The sequence below is a fragment of the Mus musculus genome, chromosome 2, assembly GCF_000001635.26.
Source record: "Mus musculus strain C57BL/6J chromosome 2, GRCm38.p6 C57BL/6J".
Classification (NCBI taxonomy): Eukaryota; Metazoa; Chordata; class Mammalia; order Rodentia; family Muridae; genus Mus; species Mus musculus.
Window position 1 is genome coordinate 118861958 of NC_000068.7, and position 22056 is coordinate 118884013.

Consider the following 22056-nt stretch of genomic DNA (forward strand, 5'->3'; position numbering starts at 1 on the left):
TGTTGAAACTAGGATTGGTGGAGCGTAAGCTAAACCAGTCCAAGCTCCTGGTGCACCGCAGAGATGGCGACTGCAATCCGGCTGCTGGGACGGCGAGTTTCCAGTTGGAGACTGCGGCCATCACCGTCGCCCCTCGCTGTCCCGCGGCGGGCCCACTCGATATTGCCTGTGGACGATGATATCAACGGGCTAAACGAGGAGCAGAAGCAGGTAGGAAGGCCGGCCCCAGGACATGTCCCAGGTCTTACCCAAGTGACTTGTGCCTGCCAGGCCTTGGAAGCGTTTCGTAGAAGCTAGGGAGAGGAACTGCGCGCCCTCTCCCTACTAATATTTGAGGGAGACAGCAAGACAGGGGGATTCCTGGCTTTGAACTCCAGCTAGGAGGAGATAAAAGAGTAAGGACCAAACCTGGAAGACTGGTGGTGTTTGGGTGGGCAGATTGGTTGGCCCTACTTCTAGTGGCTCTCATGAATCTGAAAACACTTACACCCCAACCTGTTCTCTCTCTCTCTCTCTCTCTCTCTCTCTCTCTCTCTCTCTCTCTCTCTCTCGCTCACTCTCGCTCTCCTTCTCCCTCTCGCTCTCCCATTCTCCCCTTCCTTGGGGTCTCAGTATGTATAGCTTTGGGTGGCCTGGAAGGCATTAAACTAGTACTTGAACTCTACTAGTGAACTCTTGCTTTTGCCTCAAGAGTGATGGGATTAAAGGCATGGGCCACCATACCTGGCTTGTAAGCAATGGTTCTCAACTTATGGTTGAAGTTACGCATGACCCATAGCTACCAGGGCAATTTGCTTTTTCAATGGAAGACTTTAAAGAATTCTGAAATGCCATCTTAAGTTTGTTTTCTTCCCCTCTTCAAGGCATAATGCACAAAGCTGAAAAAAAAAAAAAGAGCTTGGTTGCTGGGCAGTGGTGGCGCACACCTTTAATACCAGCACTCGGGAGACAGAGGCAGGTGGATTTCTGAGTTCGAGGCCAGCCTGGTCTACAGAGTGAGTTCCAGGACAGCCAGGGATACACAGAGAAACCCTGTCTGGAAAAAACAAACAAACAAAGAGCTTGGTTAACCTACTCTTATTGCTAGGTTTAACTCTCTTCCCTAATCGAAGCCAATGAATAATTTCCAGGGATGCCTTGGGTCCTGCCTATCTATCTATCTATCTATCTATCTATCTATCTATCTATCTATCTATCTATCTATCTAGATATCTAGATATCTATCTAGATATCTATCTAGATATCTAGATATGTATGTATATGAAGCAACTGCTGTAGATTGCCTAAGAGATTGCTGAGGAGTGATGGTTTCACACACAGTGTGTCTGAGTCAGATGCTATACCAAGGGCAAGTATTGCTATGAATAACCTTAGTGGAGGAAGGGAGTGGAGCCCCTAGGCACCTTCTGGAATTCTAAGAAAGAAAGAAAAGTGAAGAACCAGGGTACAGTTACAATCAAATCAAACCCACACTCCATCAGAGTAAATAACTCAATGTCCAATATCTAGGGTTAATCATGACCTTCTGGGCTCCTCTAAGGGGCTTGAGTCACTTCTCCAGCTCTGCCCTCTACAGCCCACACAGCTTGTCTTCTAAGCTCTGGTAAGCACCACCTCCTGCTGCTGCTGTTCTTGGTGGCCCTCCCGTGGTACTGGTTATCTCCAAAATGCTGGGTCTCTGCTGCAGCTGAGCTGGACTTCTATTAGTAGCCTCTTCTGGGATCTCCTCATGGTGCCAAACTTCTGCTTTTCTGCATGGCCCCTTTAATCCTGGGGCATTAAATGTAATCCATGACCCTTTACCAAGAGCCTGCCTCTCTTGGCTTCTGACAATGTCAAGTCTCAGCTACTCTCTATGACCCATTCGTACCTTTAAAACCAGCAGCACCTGGAAGACTTATGCTTGATCAAGTTCCGCTGTCAGCACAGTGCAGCCTTAGCTATCTCTGTAGCACAGCTTCTGAGTGCTAACTGAGGAAACACCTCCCAGAAGATTTCACCTCAGGGATGCTGGTCTCTTCCCAAACAACACTCATTTCTCAGCTCCAGCATCAATTTCAAAGCTCCAGTTTTGCTGTCAAAGCAAAGGTTTCACTTTAGTGGTTCTGGTCTTTTGTTAATCAGAACTGACTTTTCAGCACTAGCTAATCAGGACCATAAATTCTTAACTCCAAATATGAAATGACCCCAGTAGAGTCTTCGAGTGACTCTCAAACTTCCTTCCAGAACTTCACAAGCCAGGCCTCCATCCTCTGCATTTCTCTCAACAATTTTATGTCCCACAGAATAGCTCACTAAGCTTTGAAAACGTAATGACTTCTAGTTCAAAGTTCCAGAGTCCTTCCACAATCCTCCCCAAAACAACATGCTCAGGTCTATCACACACACTATCCTGGTACCAATTTCTGTCCTAGCTAGAATTATAATTGCACTGACAAAACACCATGACCAAAAGCAACGGGAGGAGGGAAGAATTTGTTTGACTTGCAGCTCCGCATCTTAGTCCATCACTGTAAGAAGTCAGGACAGGAATTGAAACAGCGCAGGAACCTGTAGGCAGGAGCTGATGCAGAGGCCATGGAAGGGTACTACTGCTTACTGGCTTGCTCCTCATGGCTTGTTCAGCCTGTTTTCTCACAAAAGCCAGAACCACCAGGCCATGGATACCGCCCACAACCACCAATGGGCTATACCCTCCCCCATCCATCACTAATTAAGAAAGTGCCCTAGAGGCTGTAGAGACAGCTCAGCTGCTAAGAGCACTGGTTGCTCTTTCAGAGGTCATGAGTTCAATTCCCAGCAGCCACATGGTGGCTCACAACCATCTATAATGGGAACTGATGCCCTCTTCTGGTGTGTCTGAAGACAGCTACAGTGTACTCATATACATAAAATAAATAAATAAATATTTAAAAAGAAAGTGCCCTAATTAAGTCACTTATTAAGAAAAATCCGGAGCTGGAGAGATGGCTCAGAGGTTAAGAGCACTGACTGCTCTTCCAGAGGTCCTGAGTTCAAATCCCAGCAACCACATGGTGGCTCACAACCATCTGTAATGAGATCTGATGCCCTCTTCTGGTGTGTCTAAAGACAGCTACAGTGTACTCATATATAATAAATAAATCTTTAAAAAAGAAAAATCCAAGTTACAGCTGGCTCTTATGGAGGCGTATTCTCAATTGATGCTTCCTCTCCCATGGCCCTAGCTTGTATCAAATCACTATAAAACTAGCTAGCACATGCTCCTACCCACTGAACCCTTCGTCCACCCTCTTACTTTCCCTTCTAAATCAATGTCTTTTCAATGCTTTTAAGCCTGAATACTTTAAAGAAGATTGCCTTCATTTATAGTAGGTATTTATACAGTTCTTTGTTTTGAGACTGGATGTTGCTGGGTGGCCAGGCTGTCCTTGAAGTTTCAGCAATCTTCCTGCCCAGCTTCTTGAATGCTGGGATTACATAGTGAACCCCTAGATCTAGTTTTATGATATACCCTCCCTGAAACACACACCATTTGTATACATTCGTTGTACATGGTGTTAGGCTGCATACGCACTTTTCCATGGGCTTTGAGTATTTCCCTCCAATAATGTGCTCTCTCTTGTCTCTCTCTGCTTCTGTCTCTGTCTGTCTCTCTCTACCTCTGAGACAGTATCTCACTATGTAGATCTGGCTGGACTCAGAATCCACCTGCCTGTGTGCTACTATAACTAGCTTTTATAGCATTCTTTTTTTAACAGATTATTTTTTTGAACTCTATTATTGATGTATGAATCTGTGTGTCTATGTGGAGGTCAGAGAACAACTTTGTAGAGTATGTTTCCTCCTTCCACCTTTACCTGGGTTCAAGGAGAACTAAACTGAGGTCGGCAGGCTTATGAGGCGAGCGTTGAACCCGCTGAGCCACCACATCCACCCTTTCTGTGATGTTCTTACATAGCAGTTCAGTAAGAAGGCCTTAGTGACATGGCAAACCCTGGCTTCAAATGGGAAGAAGTTAAATATTAAGTTGTGTTCTTGTAACCAAAGGAAAGGTAGGAAAAGGAAGGGTGTGGTTGCGTGTGGAGCTGCGGGAAGGAGCTGGTGTCGCTTAGAGGCTACATGAAGTGACTGGGACTGTCACTCTCCTGTAGCCTCATCATATTGCTAAGCGTCTTCAAAGTAGACTGGCAAGATGAACCAGTGGCCGGCCGAAGGCACTTGCCGCTAAGTCCACTGACCTGAGTTTGATTCTAGGACCCATATGGTAGCAAGAGAGAACTAACTCTCAAAAGGCGACCTCCATATATGCTCAGTGGCAGCCCCGCATACACACACAAAGTAAATACAGAAATATGATTTAACTCCATGGCTGTATGGTTGGCAGAGAGGGTGGTTTGGAGGCCTCAGGCTTCAGACCCGAGACTCTAATGCTCGGGCCAAGTATCTAATGTCCCTGGCAGGAGAACGTCTAGTCCCATTGAGAATCTCTGTTAGCTAAAGTCTCAGGAGATTGACACCAGTGCAGAATTGAAGGGGAGAGCCCGGGAGAGCAGTGAGTGGGTACCAGAAAGACACAGGGGGAAGTTGGGGGATAGCCCATGTGGGCTGGCTTAGGGGCTTCTGTGTCACTCTGGGTACTGCAGGAAGACACGGAGTAATTTTATGTAGGGCTGCATTTTAAAAATCACCTTTAATAATTGAGGGATTGTTCCTTCTTACCGGTTGGGACATCTTCTGGATATATGCCCAGGAGAGGTATTGCGGGATCCTCCGGTAGTACCATGTCCAATTTTCTAAGGAACCGCCAGACTGATTTCCAGAGTGGTTGTACAAGCTTGCAATCCCACCAACAATGGAGGAGTGTTCCTCTTTCTCCACATCCTCGCCAGCATCTGCTGTCACCTGAATTTTTGATCTTAGCCATTCTGGCTGGTGTGAGGTGGAATCTCAGGGTTGTTTTGATTTGCATTTCCCTGATGATTAAGGATGCTGAACAGTTTTTCAGGTGCTTCTCAGCCATTTGGTATTCCTCAGGTGAGAATTCTTTGTTTAGCTCTGAGCCCCATTTTTTAATGGGGTTATCTGATTTTCTGGAGTCCACCTTCTTGAGTTCTTTATATATGTTGGATATTAGTCCCCTATCTGATTTAGGATAGGTAAAGATCCTTTCCCAATCTGTTGGTGGCCTTTTTGTCTTATTGACGGTGTCTTTTGCCTTACAGAAACTTTGCAATTTTATGAGGTCCCATTTGTCGATTCTCGATCTTACAGCACAAGCCATTGCTGTTCTATTCAGGAATTTTTCCCCTGTGCCCATATCTTCGAGGCTTTTCCCCACTTTCTCCTCTATAAGTTTCACTGTCTCTGGTTTTATGTGGAGTTCCTTGATCCACTTAGATTTGACCTTAGTACAAGGAGATAGGAATGGATCAATTTGCATTCTTCTACATGATAACCACCAGTTATGCCAGGACCATTTGTTGAAAATGCTGTCTTTTTCCAGTGGATGGTTTTAGCTCCCTTGTCAAAGATCAAGTGACCAGAAGATGTTCCAACCAGTAAGAAGGACACATGCTCAACTAAGTTCATAGCAGCCTTATTTGTAATAGCCAGAAGCTGGAAAGAACCCAGATGCCCCTCAACAGAGGAATGGATACAGAAAATGTGGTACATTTACACAATAGAGTACTACTCAGCTATTAAAAAGAATGAATTTATGAAATTCCTAGGCAAAGGGATGGACCTGAAGGGCATCATCCTGAGTGAGGTAACCCAATCACAAAAGAACTCACATGATATGTACTCACTGATAAGTGGATATTAGTCCAGAAACTTAGAATACCCAAGATACAAGATACAATTTGCAAAACACATGAAACTCAAGAAGAACAAAGACCAAAGTGTGGACACTTTGTTTCTTCTTAGAATTGGGAACAAAACACCCATGGAAGGAGTTACAGAGACAATGATTGGAGCTGAGAGGAAAGGATGGACCATCTAGAGACTGCCATACCGGGGGATCCATCCCATAATCAGCCCCCAAACCCTGACACCATTGCACACACTAACAAAATTTTGCTGAAAGGACCCTGATATAGCTGTCTCTTGTGAGACTAGGCCAGGGCCTAGCAAACACAGAAGTGGATGCTCATAGTCAGCTATTGGATGGATCACAGGGCCCCCAATGGAGGAGCTAGAGAAAGTACCCAAGGAGCTAAAGGGGTCTGCAACACTATAGGTGGAACAACAGTATGAACTAACCAGTACCCCCCAGAGCTCGGGTCTCTAGCTGCATATGTAGCAGAAGATGACCTAGTCGGCCATCAGTGGAAAGAGAGGCCCATTGGTCGTGCAACTTTATATGCCTCAGTACAGGGGAACGCCAGGGCCAAGAAGTGGGAGTGAGGGGGGAGGGTAGTGGCAGGGAGTTGGGGGACTTTTGGGATAACATTGGAAATGTAAATGAAGAAAATACCAAATTATAAAAAAATAATAATTAAGAAGAGATTAAAAAAAAAACACAGAAAATCCCCTCTGGAGCAAAGCAGGGAATAACCCAGCAGAAGGAGCCCCAATAAATTTTTTGCTAGTGTGCTGAAACAAAAAAAAAAAAAATTGAGGGGTTGGGGTATATGAGTTCAAGTTCGGTTTGGGCAAAACTCAATCTTAAGATTGATAAAATGATAATGTCTTAATCATTTGCAAGATGTATAAACAAAGAATCTTTTTTTTTTAGATTTATTTATTTATTATATGTAAGTACACTGTAGCTGCCTTCAGACACTCCAGAAGAGAGCACCAGATCTCGTTAAGGATGGTTGTGAGCCACCATGTGGGTGCTGGAAATTAAACTCAGGAGCTCTGGAAGAGCAGTCAGTGCTCTTAACCGCTGAGCCATCGCTCCAGCCCCTAAACCAAGAATCTTAAGAAAGAGGAGCCAACATTGTCCTAGTTAGAGTTACCATTGCTATGATGAACGCCATGACCAAAAGCAAGTTGGGGAAGAAAGGGTTTATTTGGCTTACAGTTCCATCTTGACAAAGTCAGGGCAGGCAGGAGCTGATGCAGAAACCATAGAGTGATCGATACTGCTTACTGGTTTGCTCCTCGTGGCTTGCTCAGTCTGCTTTCCTATAGAACCCATGACTACTCCCCACCCTAGGCTAGCCCCACCCACAATAGACTGGGCCCTCCCCTATTGACCACTAATTAAGAAAATTCCCTACAGTCTACAACCCCATCTTAAGGAAATATTTTCTTGTTGCGGCTCCTCCTGTCTGGTGACTCTAGCTTGGATCAAGTTGACAACACTTGTCTGCACAGTCACCGCTAAGGAAGCATAATTTAGTGGGACCCCTAAGCCTCAACCTGATGCTGTGTGGTGAGAGTACCCGTGGTCTAGCTCCCAGAATATGCCGTTTCAACCACAGGGCCATTATGTCTCTCAGTGGCGGTCATGTCTTGGTTTCAGTAGTCTCTATCTCTCTCCCTCTAGCTTCGTCATACTATATCTAAGTTTCTTCAAGAGAACCTGGCCCCCAAGGCCCAAGAGATTGATCAAACCAATGACTTCAAGAACCTGAGAGTGAGTTGCAAGGGTTCCTGTGGGAGGGGAGGCCTCTGGGACACGCCTGCCTGCATTGCACTTATGCCTAGAAAGATGGCCACTGTCTCCTGGTGACAGGGCCTTGCTAACAAGAATATAGCCCCTTTCTCTGAATGGCTTGGTCTTGTTCTGGCCACAAGTGACTAGCTGCCTTCTCATAACCCACCTCACTCTTCTGTTGGCAGGAGTTCTGGAAACAGCTGGGGAGCCTGGGCGTACTGGGCATCACAGCCCCCGGTGAGTTTGACTTCTTTCCCTAAAGAGAACTCTCTCTGTGGCCAAAACAGACATAAAAGGAAGTGGGCATGGTGGCACAGTCCTGTAATCCCAGCAACACTCAGGGGGCTGAAACAGGAGGACTGCACTGAGTTCAAGGCCAGCCTGTGCTGTAGAGTAAGTTCCGGGCCAGCCTAAGCCACAGAGTGAGACCCTGATTCAGAGACACAAAAACAAGGGGCTGGAGAGAAGACTCGAGCTGGGCTTGCTGTGTAAGCATGAGGCTAGAGCTCAGATCTCAGCACCATGTAAAAGCCACGCCTGTCCTACCTGGCGCCTATAGTCCCAGCACTGAGCGGGGCTGGGACTGGATGCTTGCTAGGGCTCACTGGCTACGAATCTAGCCAAAAAACCTAAGTTCCAGGTTCAGTGAGAGACTCTACCTCAAAAGGACAGGGTTTCTCTGTGTAGTCCTGGCTGTCCTGGAACTCACTTTGTAGACCAGGCTGGCCTCGAACTCAGAAATCCGCCTGCCCCTGCCTCCCAAGTGCTGGGATTAAAGGCGTGCGCCACCAACGCCTGGCTCTTTTTTTTTTTTTTTAAGTTTTTTTTTTTTGCTTTTTATTTTTATTTTTATGTATGTGTGTCTGTATATATGTTTGTATGTGTGCACACACATGTGTGTTTATGCATTCCTGAGTACATGCCTGTGTATGTATGCTACGTCTATATGTATCAGTTCCACTTTGTTCCCAAAGCTATGCTATAAAATCTCACCTTTGGGCCAGAGAGATGGCTTAGTCGTTTAGAGTGCTTCCTGGTTCTCCAGAGGACCCAAGTTCAGTCCTTGCTGTTCACCTTGGGTGAATCACAGCCACTATAACTTTACCTCTAGGGCAGTGGTCTCAACCTCTCTGATGCTGCAACCCCGTAGTGCAGTTCCTCATGCTGTGGTGACCCTCAACCATAAAATTATCTTTGTTGCTACTTCATAACTGTGGTTTGGCTGCTGTTATGAATCATAATGTAAATATTTTTCAAGATGGAGGTTTGCCAAAGGGGTCGTAACCCAGAGGCTAAGAACTGCTGCTCTAGGGGACCCAAGAGGATTGGTTCTCTTCAGGTCTCTAAGGGCACCCATACACTTGGCATAAATACACACATAGGTAAGTAAAAAACACGATTAGCCTTGTTAAAAGTCTCATCTTTTTTGAGGCCTCTGCACATGCACAGCCTGTAACTGAGTTTTTGGTGCTCTGAGCATAGGCCCCTTCCCACCCACCCCTCTGTGTTCCCCTGCCTTCTTCCTCCATCCATCTGCTTCTGCCTCCTGTGTCTTCTACAGGAGTGGGTGCACAGGGTTTTGCTTGTCCTCACTGAAGATGACAGGATTAAAACCAGTGTGGGAGACGATGGTCTTCTGACCTATAGTTCACCCACAGGCAGCTAGCAGAACCAGCTGTGTCCCTGGCAACAACAGCCTTCCACCCTTGCCAGGGAGACTCACAATAGATTCCAGGGTGTTTCTTTTCTGCCAACTAATGTAAGATTCCTTCCTGTCTGTGTTCCAATGTAACCTGGCTGCCTTTCTGCTTCCCACACTGTCCCACTCCCAGTTCAGTATGGTGGCTCTGGCCTGGGCTACCTAGAACATGTGTTGGTAATGGAAGAGATATCCCGGGCTTCGGGAGCAGTGGGGCTCAGCTACGGTGCTCACTCCAACCTCTGCGTCAACCAGATTGTTCGAAATGGGAATGAGGCACAGAAAGAGAAATACCTTCCCAAGGTGAGGAGACAGGGATGGAGACGCTCACTCGTGTGGACTCAACACAGCCACCATATCACAAGCCCTCCCCTTGGTGGGGGCCAAGCACGTTCTCGTTCTTGGCTTGCTGCCATAAGCTAAATATAACGAGAGAAGGGATTGGTATTGCTTTAAAATACTTAATTCAAAAGATTTGAATGCACAAATGGCTGGAGAGATGGCTCTTAGGGTAAGAACATTGACTGCTCTTCCCAGAGGACCCAAGTTCAATGCCCAGCACATATATGGTGGCTCACAACCGTCTATGACTCCCTCCCTCCGTGATCTAATCCCCTCTGGCCACTTTAAGCACCATACACATTTGGTACACAGACATACATGCAGGTGAAATAAATAAAGGTGGAAAGCAATAGAGGAAGATAATACTGACCCTTAGTCTCCACATACATGTGCACATACAAAAAAGGAAAGGGAAGGGAAGGGAAGGGAAGGGAAGGGAAGGGAAGGGAAGGGAAGGAAAGGGAAGGAAAGGGAAGGAAAGGGAAGGAAAGGAAAAAGAAGAAAGCAAGGGCAGAGCTTAACTTGTGAGTTGGATGAGTAACATTTAACAGACTTTAAGAAATTAAAGGTGCACACCTTTAATCCTATTACTCAGGAGGCAGAAGCAGGTGGATTTCTGAGTTTGATACCAGCCCAGTCTACAGAGTGAATTCTAGGACAGCCAGGGCTACACAGAAGAAACCCTGACTTGAAAAAGAAAAGAAAAAAGGAAAGAAAGAAATCTTCAGCCAGTGATGTGGTGACTTGTGACATATGTGGAGTTTCAGCTGCCATGGAGGCAGAAGCTGGAGGATTTGGCAAGACCCTATCTCAAAAAACAAGTAGGAGCCAGTGAGATGGCTTAGTGGGTAAATAAATGTGCCTGCCTCACCAGGCTGGGTGAGCTGAGTTTGATACTCATGATAGAAAAAGAACCAGCTCCCACGAATTGTCCTCTGATAGACACACACACACACACACACACACACACACATACACAGTAGCCTATGTGCACATGTACACACAGAGAACAAATATATTTAAAATATAAAAACCATAGGGTAAGGGGAGGGCTCAATGGTAAATTCCTTGCTTAGCATGCGTGAGACCTTGGAGCCAATCCCGGCACTGCCAAAAAGTGGCAGAAGCAAGGGTAGAAGAGAGGCCTTGCAGATGCTCGTTTTACTGGGGGGGTGGGGGGGTGGGGGGGGCGGAGTTTGGATGTGGGCAGGAGGAGGCAGGAGGAAGAGGCTGTCCCTGGGAGCTACTGCAGGACACTTCCCAGTCCTAACAGGACCGGGTTTGAGTTTTCCTTGTAGCTCATCAGTGGTGAGTTCATCGGAGCCTTGGCCATGAGTGAACCCAATGCTGGCTCTGACGTTGTCTCCATGAAGCTAAAAGCAGAAAAGAAAGGTAAGGTCACTTGCCACGGGGCATCTGGAAAAGGCAGAAAAACAAACTCAGAGTAAGGGAGTAGGAATTGGGAGTGGCCTCTGCTGGGTTCCTGTGCTGGTTCTCACAGTTCTGTGCAGTTCTGTGGACTGACTGACCAAGCCAGGCCAAGAGACTTCAGCAAACATTGGATTCCTGCCTTGCCCTTAGGAGATCACTATGTTCTGAATGGCAACAAGTTCTGGATCACCAATGGCCCTGATGCTGATATCCTAGTCGTGTATGCCAAGACAGATTTGACCGCTGTGCCAGCTTCTCGGGGCATCACAGCCTTCATTGTGGAGAAGGTGAGGGTGGTGGGTGTGACCCAGAGAGACTCCGCCTCTAACCAAAGTGACAGAGGTAACTAAGATTAACATCAGTGTTCTGTGCTCTGCCCCCAGGAGCATGCGGATAAGCAGAGACCAAAGCGGATAAGCAGGGACCAAAGAAGGTAGCCAGAGAGGCTGGGTCAAGTTTGAAGACAGTAAAACTGTCCACAGAGTTGAGGAAGAGGAAAATGGAAAAGAAGCCAGGAGCAGGAACTGCAGGGGAGGCTGAGGCATGGGTGGGAATGTGAATGAGACCTGCAAACCTCTGATAGTAAGGACAAGACAAGACACATCAGGAGTTAAAACTCGAGGGTCCCATTTTGGGTTTAGTTTTGTGATAAACAAATCCAGCCACACAGGTGACATGTATTTGTTGTCTGAGCAGCACTTAACAGGCAGGCTGGGTTAGTCTGAGGCTAGCCTGGCCTTTGTAGTGAGATCCAAGGCTGTCTATCAAGCAAGGCTCTGCCTCAAAGAATAAAAGTAAGAAAGAGCAAAGTTTTCAGTATAGAGAAAAGAAAGTCAGGAAGATTTGTTGTTGTTGTTTTGTTTTGGTCTCACTGTATAGCCCTGGCTGGCCTAGAACTCATTATTTAGACGAGGCTTCCCCTGACCTAACAGAGGTCCGTCTGCCCCTGCCTCCCAAGTGCTGGGATTGAAGGCATGTGCCCCACCCTGGAAAAGTTTAAAATATATAACTTTAGAGAGCAGGTGTTGGCTTCCTGCCATCTGCCTATAATGGCGATGAAGACAGAAAGCAGGTGCCACTGAGGCTTGGGGGCCCAGCTGCTGGGGGGGTACTAGAGAGTTTAAGTACACAGTGCCAAGGTTGGCTGTACACTCCATGAGGGATGGGGGGTAGCTAACTAAGGTTGGGACTGGAAAGGCCAGGAGGTAACAGAGCAACATGCGTGTCTCCCGGCCACTTGGCAACAGTGTATCTGAGTCATCTAGGTCAAAGCATGTAGGTGGTTGGAGTCCGGGTTCCTTTAGGGACAGGTGGGTAAAGAATGAGGGCAGATTGGCATGGGTTATGAGAGTATCTTCAGAGTGATATCCCTGGGAGAGTGGGGAGACCTGGGGACTGTTTCATTGAGAAAACTGCTCCCCTGAGAACCAGGAAGACGCAGGCTGCATGGCAGAGGAGTTGGGAACAAGGTTGGTTTGGTGTGAAGACTGGAGTTTTGCACAGAGAGAGAGAGAGGAGAACGAGAACTCGGGAGTAAGATGCTAGCATGCCACATTTGTAGATAAATCAGGTTTTCCCTTTATTAGCACCCCCCCACCCACCCCGTGGGGCAAGTCTAACCAGGGCCTCCTTTGGTTTCCTGTCAAGGGTATGCCTGGTTTTAGTACCTCCAAGAAGCTTGACAAGCTGGGTATGAGGGGCTCCAACACCTGCGAGCTGGTCTTTGAAGACTGCAAGGTTCCTGGTAAGTGACCAGGGAATAAGGGAGTCCCTGCCCTGACTCCTTTGCAAGTTGGGAAAACCCACTACCACACCCTTACAGAGGTTCGCCGCCATCATTTGTCCCGTGATGCACAGTTGGACTGTGGGCCTCCAGCTGCTGGACAGTTGTCTGTCCTGGCCACAGACCCTGCTGCTGTTGGCTTACCTGCCTATGATGGGGTTCTTCTGTGGGTACCACACCTTGCCTAGCCCCATCTACTGACATCCTTCAGACTTCCTGTGCACTGACTGTACAGCCCACGTGCTAGCCTGACTCTTTGTCATATATAACCCGAGGAAAACAGGTTAAAGGCAGAGAACTTATTTTGACTCATGGTTTCAGGTGTCAAGCCTATGGCCCTTTGGCACCATTGCTTCTGTACCTATGGTGAGACAGAGAATGAGGGGAAAGTGGCGAGGGAGAACTGCTTATTTTGTGGAGGTCAAATAGCAGTGATAGAAGAAACCAGAGTCCCTCTAGACTCTCACGGACACACCCCCAGAGGCCAGTTTTCCTTGGAGGTTCTTCCTCTGATCATTTCTGTTGTCTCCGCTGATGCCATCAAATTATGACTCCGTCATCAGGTTAATCCATTGAGCAGGTCAGCCTTCACAATCCAGTCACGTCCCAAACCCCACCTTGGAACACTGCTGCAGCAAGAGCCAGGCCTTGTGCACACACCAGCCCACCGCAGGGCATTCCCTACCGCTCTGAATTACACTCAGTAATGATGCTAAAAGCCCATCTGAATAAATTGACAGAAGCCAGACTCGATGAAGGAAAGGTAATTTGATTTTGCAGGAATAGCTTCTCCCTGTGCTATATCTGTAAACGTGACACCATGTAGCACTGTTAGAGAGCCGAGGGTGGGGATCTGGCCATCAATTAGGACTGCTTTGTGCATCAGCCACAAACCATCCTGAAATAGTGTGCTGTACACAGGGGGTCTCTAGAAAGGGAGACCGTGCAGACTCATCTTTGTAAAGAGGAAAAAAATCCACCCACCAGCCTTGAAAGCAGGTAGGCTGTCCGGTTTCTATACCCAATGTTCTGCCCACACCTCCCAAGTCCTTATTAGAGGGAGTGGGTGCTCAGTAACTTCTGTCACCAACACCCTAACTCAGAGACAAAGGCGCTTTCACGAGCATCATTGAGAGGTGACCCTACAGACGACCTCAGGCACCGAGTTCTCTGATTTCTATGTTAGTAGACATCAGGTGTAGAAAGAAGCGAAGAGGGGCAGGGTGAATTCTAAACCAGTCAGCTTTTCTTCTGTCTCATCCTAGGGTCCAGGACAAGAAAGGAAAAGGAAAGATCTAACAGCTTGGGGTTCTGTAGTGTTGTGGATGCTGGGGGGGGGGGTCGTGACCTAAAGCTCCACTTCTGCCTGGAAGTGGCAAAGTTCATCTTTTCCTCTCTCTTGAAACCCTAGTTGAAGGTTGAGTGACTCACTTTTGTGCCTTATGTGACATAGTACCTTCTATCCAAGTAAAGAGGCTATGAGCAGCCTTCTCTGACTTGCGTTTATCCCTGCAGCCGCTAACGTCCTGAGCCAGGAGAGTAAGGGGGTCTACGTATTGATGAGCGGGCTGGACCTAGAGCGCCTGGTGCTAGCAGGTGGGCCCCTTGGGTAAGTGTAAAGGGGCTGAAGGCCTCCTGGGTAAGCACAACATGTCACCAGCATGCGGCTGGGGGGTACCTGAGATCTCCAGCCCTCGTTAGGTTAGCAGCTTCACCCTGGTATGCAGCAAAGACACAGGAAAGTTACTTCTGTCCTCGAGAATCTCCTCCTACATTTAACTTCTTTACCCAGAAGGGAAATGGTATGAGGTGACAGATGCCAGGGCTGTTTAGTCACTGTGGTTGTGAAACCAGAGGCCCAGACTCTGCCCGCTGCCCACTGCCCGCTGCCCGCCACACCTTCTTGATCTCAGAGAAAGGTACATGGGAGCTGGGCAGGCGGTGCTGTGGCTGAGCAAGGGGTCTCTCAGGCTCCTTTACCTTTTCTCTGGGATTTCAGTTCCCATCTCAACCCTCGGGCCCGATGCCCTGACATACCCACTCCCCACTTGACAACACAACTCCACAGGCTTCCTCCTTTCTGGCAGGATCATGCAGGCTGTCCTGGACCACACCATTCCCTACTTGCATGTGAGGGAGGCCTTTGGCCAGAAGATCGGCCAATTCCAGGTAAGCGAAGTAGTTGCTGAAATGCCTTCTTCCACTGGGTTAAGGTTTTCCGTTGGGGAGAAGAGGCTGTCGAGCGAGCACTGTGGGATAGCTATTGTCCTTCTCTTACAAAATGAGCCTTGGGCTGGCGAGATGGCTCAGTGGGTAAGAGCACCCAACTGCTCTTCTGAAGGTCCAGAGTTCAAATCCCAGCAACCACATGGTGGCTCACAACCATCTGTAATGAGATCTGACTCCCTCTTCTGGAGTGTCTGAAGACAACTACAGTGTACTTACATATAATAAAAATAAATAAATCTTTAAAAAAAAATGAGCCTGAGATCATAGAACACAGCTCCTTCCCACCCAGCCTGGCTCTGGAGGGCCATCACGTCCTATTGGGGATGAATGGACCCAGCACTGTACGGCTGGAAGGTAAAGGATGCAGCACACTGGGGCTTAGGAGAACAGGAGCTGACTTAATACTCCCACCTTTCTGGCTGGAGGAGGCTGCTAGAAGCTAGCCACTCGAGAGGCAGCTCTTTGGCCTCGTCTCCTAGAGCTGTTTCCATCTCCGTGATCCTAAGCGGGTCCCGTCTTTTCTTTGTACCCTGGTCCCTCATCCGTGGCTATCAGTTTGTCCTTGCCATTGACCTGCTTTTGGTAATTAGAATGTCCCAGTATGTTGACCCGTTGGTTCCTCCTGTGCCAGCTGATGCAGGGAAAGATGGCCGACATGTACACCCGCCTCATGGCAAGTCGACAGTACGTCTACAATGTCGCCAAAGCCTGTGACGAGGGCCACATCATTCCCAAGGTGAGGGCGATTCTTTGGGAAGAAGAGGTGGGGCGGTGGGTCATTTCCTGGGATGGGCGTCGTTGTGCTTGTCAGGACACTGCTGAGCAGAAAGAACCTCCTTCCACAGGACTGTGCCGGTGTGATTCTGTATGCAGCCGAGTGTGCCACACAGGTAGCCCTGGACGGCATTCAGTGTCTAGGTGAGTGGCTCCCTCTCCACTCCTCGCCCTGTTTAAGCCAGCCACACCCACGCTGGCACCTTTAAGTCATCCGCCCACTGTGAAGAGGAAAGGGACATTTTTGTAACAGCAGTCAGTAATAAATGAATATTTATTGTTTTAATGGGGGGTCGGGTAGGGCCTGCAGACACAGCTCAGTAGTTAAGAACACTGGTTGTTCTTCTAGAGGACCCAGGTTCTATTCCCAGCACCCACCTGGCAGCTCACAACCATCTGTCACTGATGTTCTATGGGAACCAATACCCTCTTCGTGTCCTCTGAGAGCACCAGGCATGAATGTGGTGCACTGACAAAACATGCTGGCAAAATATCCATATATGTAAAATCATTATAGCAAAATCATTATCTATCTATCTATCTATCTATCTATCTATCTATCTATCTATCTATCTATCTATATTATAAAATGATTGCAGACTCAGTGGCTGACATGAACAGGAGAAGTGGGATTCGAACCTAAGCCTGTACCCTTCACCACTGGCCAACAATGAATGTGTGCTCCACCCAAGGCTTCTCTTTCCTGGTGACCTTATACCAGGCATATATCATATGATATATACACATGTGCACATATAGATGTGTATATGAAAGAGAAAAGTAGCCAGGCAGTAATGACACACACCTTTAGTCCTAGCACTAGGGAGGCAGAGGCACGTGGATCTCTGAGTTCGAGGCCAGCCTGGTCTACATAGTAAGCTCCAGGACAGCCAGGGCTACACAGAGAAACCCTGTCTCGAAAAAGGGGTGGGGAAGAGGCTACAAGCTGTCCTTACCTTCGCTGCCTGGTATAAGGTCACCAGAGAGAGAAGCCTCATTGTTGGCCAGTGGTGAAGGGTACAGGCTTAGGTTCGAATCCCACCTCTCCTGCTCATGTCAGTCACTTGAGTCTGAAATCAGGGATGGGGTGGGGTGGGGACAGAGCTCTCTGTGTAGCCCTGGCTGTCCTAAGGAACTCCTCTGTAGACCAGTCTGGCCTTGAGTGCACAGAAATTTGACTGCCTTTACCTCCCGGAGAGCTGGGGTTAACGGTGTGTGCCACTACTGCCTGGGCTTTTTTTCCCCCCTGTATTTCCTTTAAAGCAGAGTCTCTGAGTTGATGGTATAGCTAAGGATGACTTAGAACTTGTGATCCTCTGCCTCTACCTCCTGAGTACTGAAAACACACCTGTTTGTATAATGCTTTGAATCCAGGAGATTGAATCCAGCCAGAACTTTGGGTGTGCTAGGTGGACACTTTACAGTCCCAGCCCCAGATTTTGTTCTTTCTTTGTCTGAGTCCTGGGCACCTGGGAAACTTTCTAGGCCAGCCCTACTGTGCCTTCCTGACCCAACCAGGCTCCCTCGATGCCTTTGCTTCTGTTTAATCAACCCTCCGGCACAGCCTGTATATCTGGGGGTGCTTATTGGTTCAATCAATAGACCAAAGATATTCAGAAAAGGCTGGGCATGGTAGTGCATACCTGTATCCCAGCACCTGGGAAACTGAAGCAGGAGGATTGCAATGAGCTTGAGACCAGCCTGGGCTACATAGTAACTTCTTGGCCAACCTGGGCAGTAGCTCAGTGTGGTATCCCCAAGCATACACAAAGCCCACAGCCCAGCACTGTATTAACCAGATTACAAGTTAATCCCAGAACTCGGGAAGTTAGAGATGAGAGAGTCAGAAGTTCAGGTCATCTTTGGCTATATAGTGAATTGTAGGCCAACCTAGGATATGACAGACCCTGTCTCAAAAAGGAACCGGGAGGAAGAAAGGAAGGAAGGGAGGGAGGGAGGGAGGGAGGGAGGGAGGGAGAGAGAGAAGGGGAGTGGAGGGGAGAAGGGAGGGAAGGAAGGAAGGAGGAAGGAAGGGGGAGGAAGGACATGATCAGAGAAGAGAATTACATCCGTAGCTTGGGATTTTGCCACACTGAATAAAGGACCAGCACGATGGGTCCTTGGGTTGAGGAGCTGGCTGCTGAGCCTGGCAGCCGAGATTGGTCCTCAAGACCCACGTGGTGAAAGGAGAAAACTGACACATCATACACACTGTCCTCTGACCTCTACATGTATGCCAGGGCACATGTGTGTGCACACACATGTACACAAATTAAATAAATGTAAAAGAAAAGAAAAACTGTACCTGAACTGCACATAGACCCCTTTTCTTGTCCTGATTCCCTAAACATTCCAATATAACAACAGTTTAAATGGTACTTATGTTGTATTAGATATAAAAAATAACCTAGAGATATTGAAAATATGAACTGGGGTTATAACTCAGTGGTAGAGCATTTGCCTAGAGTGTGTGAGGCCCACACTCAGTCCCTAGCAGAGAGACTGGGAGGGAGAGCGGGGAGGGCATCGCATGCGCATAGGTTATATGGGAAGGAGCCAGTCCTTGACCATCCTGGAGGGTCTGTTTGCTTCCTCACATCACCCCCTGCCTTCAGTTCTGTCCTCTCTCTTCCCACATCTGCTTCACAGGTGGAAATGGCTACATCAATGACTTCCCCATGGGCCGCTTTCTACGAGATGCCAAACTGTATGAGATCGGAGCTGGGACCAGTGAAGTGAGGCGGTTGGTCATTGGCCGAGCTTTCAATGCAGACTTCCGCTAGCCCTCTGCGGCCCATCGCCCCCTGGTCCCAGCACCGAGAGGCCTTTCTTTGGAAGCAGAGATGTGGCAGCCCTCTGACCTGTCTAAGGAAGCTCTGCTGCTCAGCTGCCCTTCTCTGTCAGCCCTCTGCCCCGTGTGAAGTCGGATTCTCCAGCCGTTCCGGGCAGGAAAGCCTAAAATGACTGCTAAAATGACTTTGGCTTTTTGGGGGGTTTGGGGGGAGGGTGGCAGTGTCTGTGCCATTGCTTTCTACATCTGAATGTGATGACCTGACCCTCCAGGTAGCATCTGACAGGTACCCGACTCCTTTTCTTGGGCAAGCCTCTGGCAGGGTGCCCTTTCTGTTCAAGGGTAACAGAGGCATTACCCCTTTCAGTTGTCAGATACTTGTGGTCTCATTTCTTGAGGAAAAGGCAAAAGCCATCTCCTTCTTAACTGTTTCTCCAAGAGCTAGACAGCTCCAGAATGCCTATGGCAGACCCAGGAAGGACAGAGTCCACAGTCCAGGCAAGACAACACAGAAGATCGGCTCCCTCGTGTACCTGAGTCTGTCTGCATCACTCTGTCACAGGCTAGCACTGGGCCTGCTCATGTGACCTTCTGCAGCTGACTGGCCAGCAGACACAGGTCCTGTGGCCCAGCCCAGGTTGCCTGGCTCCCCTCCAGCCTTGTTGCCTCTGTATATTTCTCTAGACACCCTGTGGCTAATTTTATTACAACTGCACAATGTCTGTTGCCATTTTGTATTAAATATACTGCAAGGTAAACCCTTCTGCGCCCAAAGCCGTGTTCTGCAGGAGAAACAAGCCACTTGCTATGGTCCTGTCTGCATCCAGAGAATGTCCTTGAAGCGGCCTGCCCTTCAGTTTGCCCTTTGGGAATGGGATAGGAGGCCAGAATAGGAAGTCTCAGACCCAGATCTCCTGGTGACTTTTCTTCTTGTTGTGTGTGAAATTGTACCTAGGCTGTGCTAGGCAGGCACTGCACCACTGAGTCAGCTCCTTGCCCTACCAACTTCTCCATGGTTTTATTTTAGTCTCCCTGTAGCCGAGACTAGCTTTGAACTAAGACCCTGAACAGTAGATCTGCCCCTATCTCTTGAGTGCTGGGATTACAGGCAACACCCTGTGCTTTTTCTTAAAGGAAAGGGGGAGAAAATGGGGGGGGGGTGTCAAGTGTGGGAAGACAGGAGGAGAGTCTTAAGTTTCTGGAGGATTTTGAGAGTTTTTTTTTTGGGGGGGGGTTGCTTTTGATTCAGAGTCTAACTGTAACTCAGAATCCTCCTGCCTCTGCCTCCTGACTGCCAAAATTATATACATGAACCACCACAGCTGGCATATCTGAGTTTTGTTTCATTTGTCTAGCTATATAGCCCAGGCTGGCCTTGGACTCAAAGATCCTCCTCTGCCTCCCTAGTTCTGAGATTAAAGGCACGTGCAACCACCACACCCAGCTCAAACTCTGCAAGGTTGTTTTGTTCTTTTAATACTTGACTTTTTCAAGGTCAGAATTGGAGCTAGGATCCTAATGGGCTAGCAACAGGGACATCCCAACCTTGGGCCTCCCAACCTTGGGCCGTCACAAATAGCGCCCAGGCCGTGGATTACCACATTCATGTGAGTTCCCAAAAATAAAGACTGTTTTTCCTGGCTCCCAGCCCAACAGTCTTAGCCTAGGTGGAGTGCTGAGGTCTGAGACAGGTGGAGTCAGCACCTTAGCAACCCCACACCCGTCCCATCTTAAGAGGGGGTTCATGAATGCAGTAGATACACTGACCAGCTGAGGAAGATCCCTGGAACAACCCACAGAAGATGATCAAAATGAGGCAGAGGACCTGCACGCCTGCAAGATTGTCACCAAGCCAGACAACCTGGGTTGGAGTCCAAGAACCCATATGGGGGATGGAGAGTTGCCCTCTGACCTCCATAAGTTATCAGAAGGCAACATGTCACCCAGTCATGCCATAGGAACCCTACCAACGAGAGTGTGCCCCAGAAGTTCACCTGTTAAAAACCTCAGTCCCAGCCATTTGTTAATGGTTTAGGTAGTAATGACTTTAGTGGCTTTATAAAAGGGAATCTTAAACTAGTGTGCCTGCTCTGTCGTGTCAGGTCTCCTACCATGTTATCAGGCAAGAGAAGAACACTGGAGTTGGGAGCGCCATGCTTTTGATAGTCAGCCTCTGGAACCATGAGCTATAATTACCCAATCTGTTTGTATCCAGCTATAGCAACTGAAAGGAAGAATGTGATTGTTTTTCTGAATTTTTTTTTAATGTGACACACAAGAAATGTTTTTAAATAAAAGACAAAATAAAAACTATGTCTGAAAAGTGGATGGGAATAGTGGGGGTGGGACGCTGCTAATGAGAAGTGTTAAGTGTAGCCAGGTCTTGTGCCTTATCAGAATCTAGTGACAAACACCTGGGCTCCCTAGGGAGTGACACTGGGCTAAGGCAGCTATATGGGGGTTTTTGTTTGGTTGAGTTGGTTTGGTTTTGGTTCCCAACCCCCACCCACCCCGCTGATAATCCAACTTGGGCCTGGAGAGAGTTTCTCCCCAGGGACCAGAGTCTTAGCCCCACATCCCAGTGGTAGTCCCTTGTAATATTGCTTCACTTCACACATCCACTCCTTCCCTGACCTTTGCAACCAACTGAGTGCTCAAGGCAAGATTGCTTAAGGATGCAAAGCCCTGCTGGGTGAGTTGCTCAAACCTAGGAACGACGGGTGAGCCAGCCACGCTCTGACGCCCGGGAGGCTGGGTGGGGCCCGAGCCGGAGTAAAGCAACAGCACACAGAGTGGAGAGAGCGTCTAGCACACAGCGTGCCCTGGTGGGGGCTGGAATCCGCATGGCCATCGGTTATCTGCTTATGGCGGATCTAAAGTGCTCTCACTTCTTAAGACTCCTGCCTTAAAGCTCTGCGGGCGGCCGATTGCAGCGAGGACTCCCGGGACCCGCTCAGTCAGCGCTGCGTGGAGCTCGCCTGACCCCTACCGGCCATCCGCGGACTCGCAGGCGCGGTGACTTTCTGGACGCTCCAGTTTCCCACTCGTGCTCTGGATGCACGGTTTCCAAGACTGAAATTTCCCCAGAATTTGTATTTTACTAAATGAGAACATTGAAAGATCACTATCCACTATCACCACCATCTCATACAAGAAGGCCAAACAAAAACAGGGAGACCATAAACAGCAAAGATGAGTGTGGTATTCTTTTAAAAATTATGGTCAGAGTTTAAAAAACTGTAATTTTTTTTCCAAAACTTATTTTATGTGTATGAGTATTTTTCTTGCGTGTGTATATGTGTTCTGCTTGTTAGTCTGATACCCGCAGAGACCAGAAGAGGAGCTGGATTCCCTAGAACGATGTTATGAGTTGCCTTGTGGGCAGCGGGGAAACCCATTCAAGGGCCTCTCAATGAACA

At 48.2% G+C, this 22056-nt stretch overlaps 1 protein-coding gene across 2 annotated transcripts; it reads left to right on the plus strand.

Annotated features, from left to right (window-relative positions):
* Position 1: 1 nt before the first annotated feature.
* Ivd (isovaleryl coenzyme A dehydrogenase) lies at positions 2 to 20952 on the plus strand. Of its 2 annotated transcripts, NM_019826.4 has the most exons (12): positions 37 to 210; positions 7478 to 7567; positions 7774 to 7825; positions 9421 to 9590; positions 10928 to 11021; positions 11211 to 11347; positions 12708 to 12804; positions 14359 to 14452; positions 14931 to 15012; positions 15704 to 15808; positions 15918 to 15990; positions 18496 to 20952. In NM_019826.4, the coding sequence occupies exons 1-12, from the start codon at positions 64 to 66 to the stop codon at positions 18627 to 18629; spliced, it is 1275 nt and encodes a 424-aa protein (NP_062800.1). In that variant the 5' UTR covers positions 37 to 63; the 3' UTR covers positions 18630 to 20952. The 2 variants fall into 2 exon arrangements, with proteins under 2 accessions (XP_006499988.1, NP_062800.1); XM_006499925.1 differs by lacking the exon at positions 15704 to 15808 and having other exon boundaries at positions 2 to 210; positions 18496 to 20950.
* The last annotated feature ends 1104 nt before the right edge of the window (positions 20953 to 22056 follow it).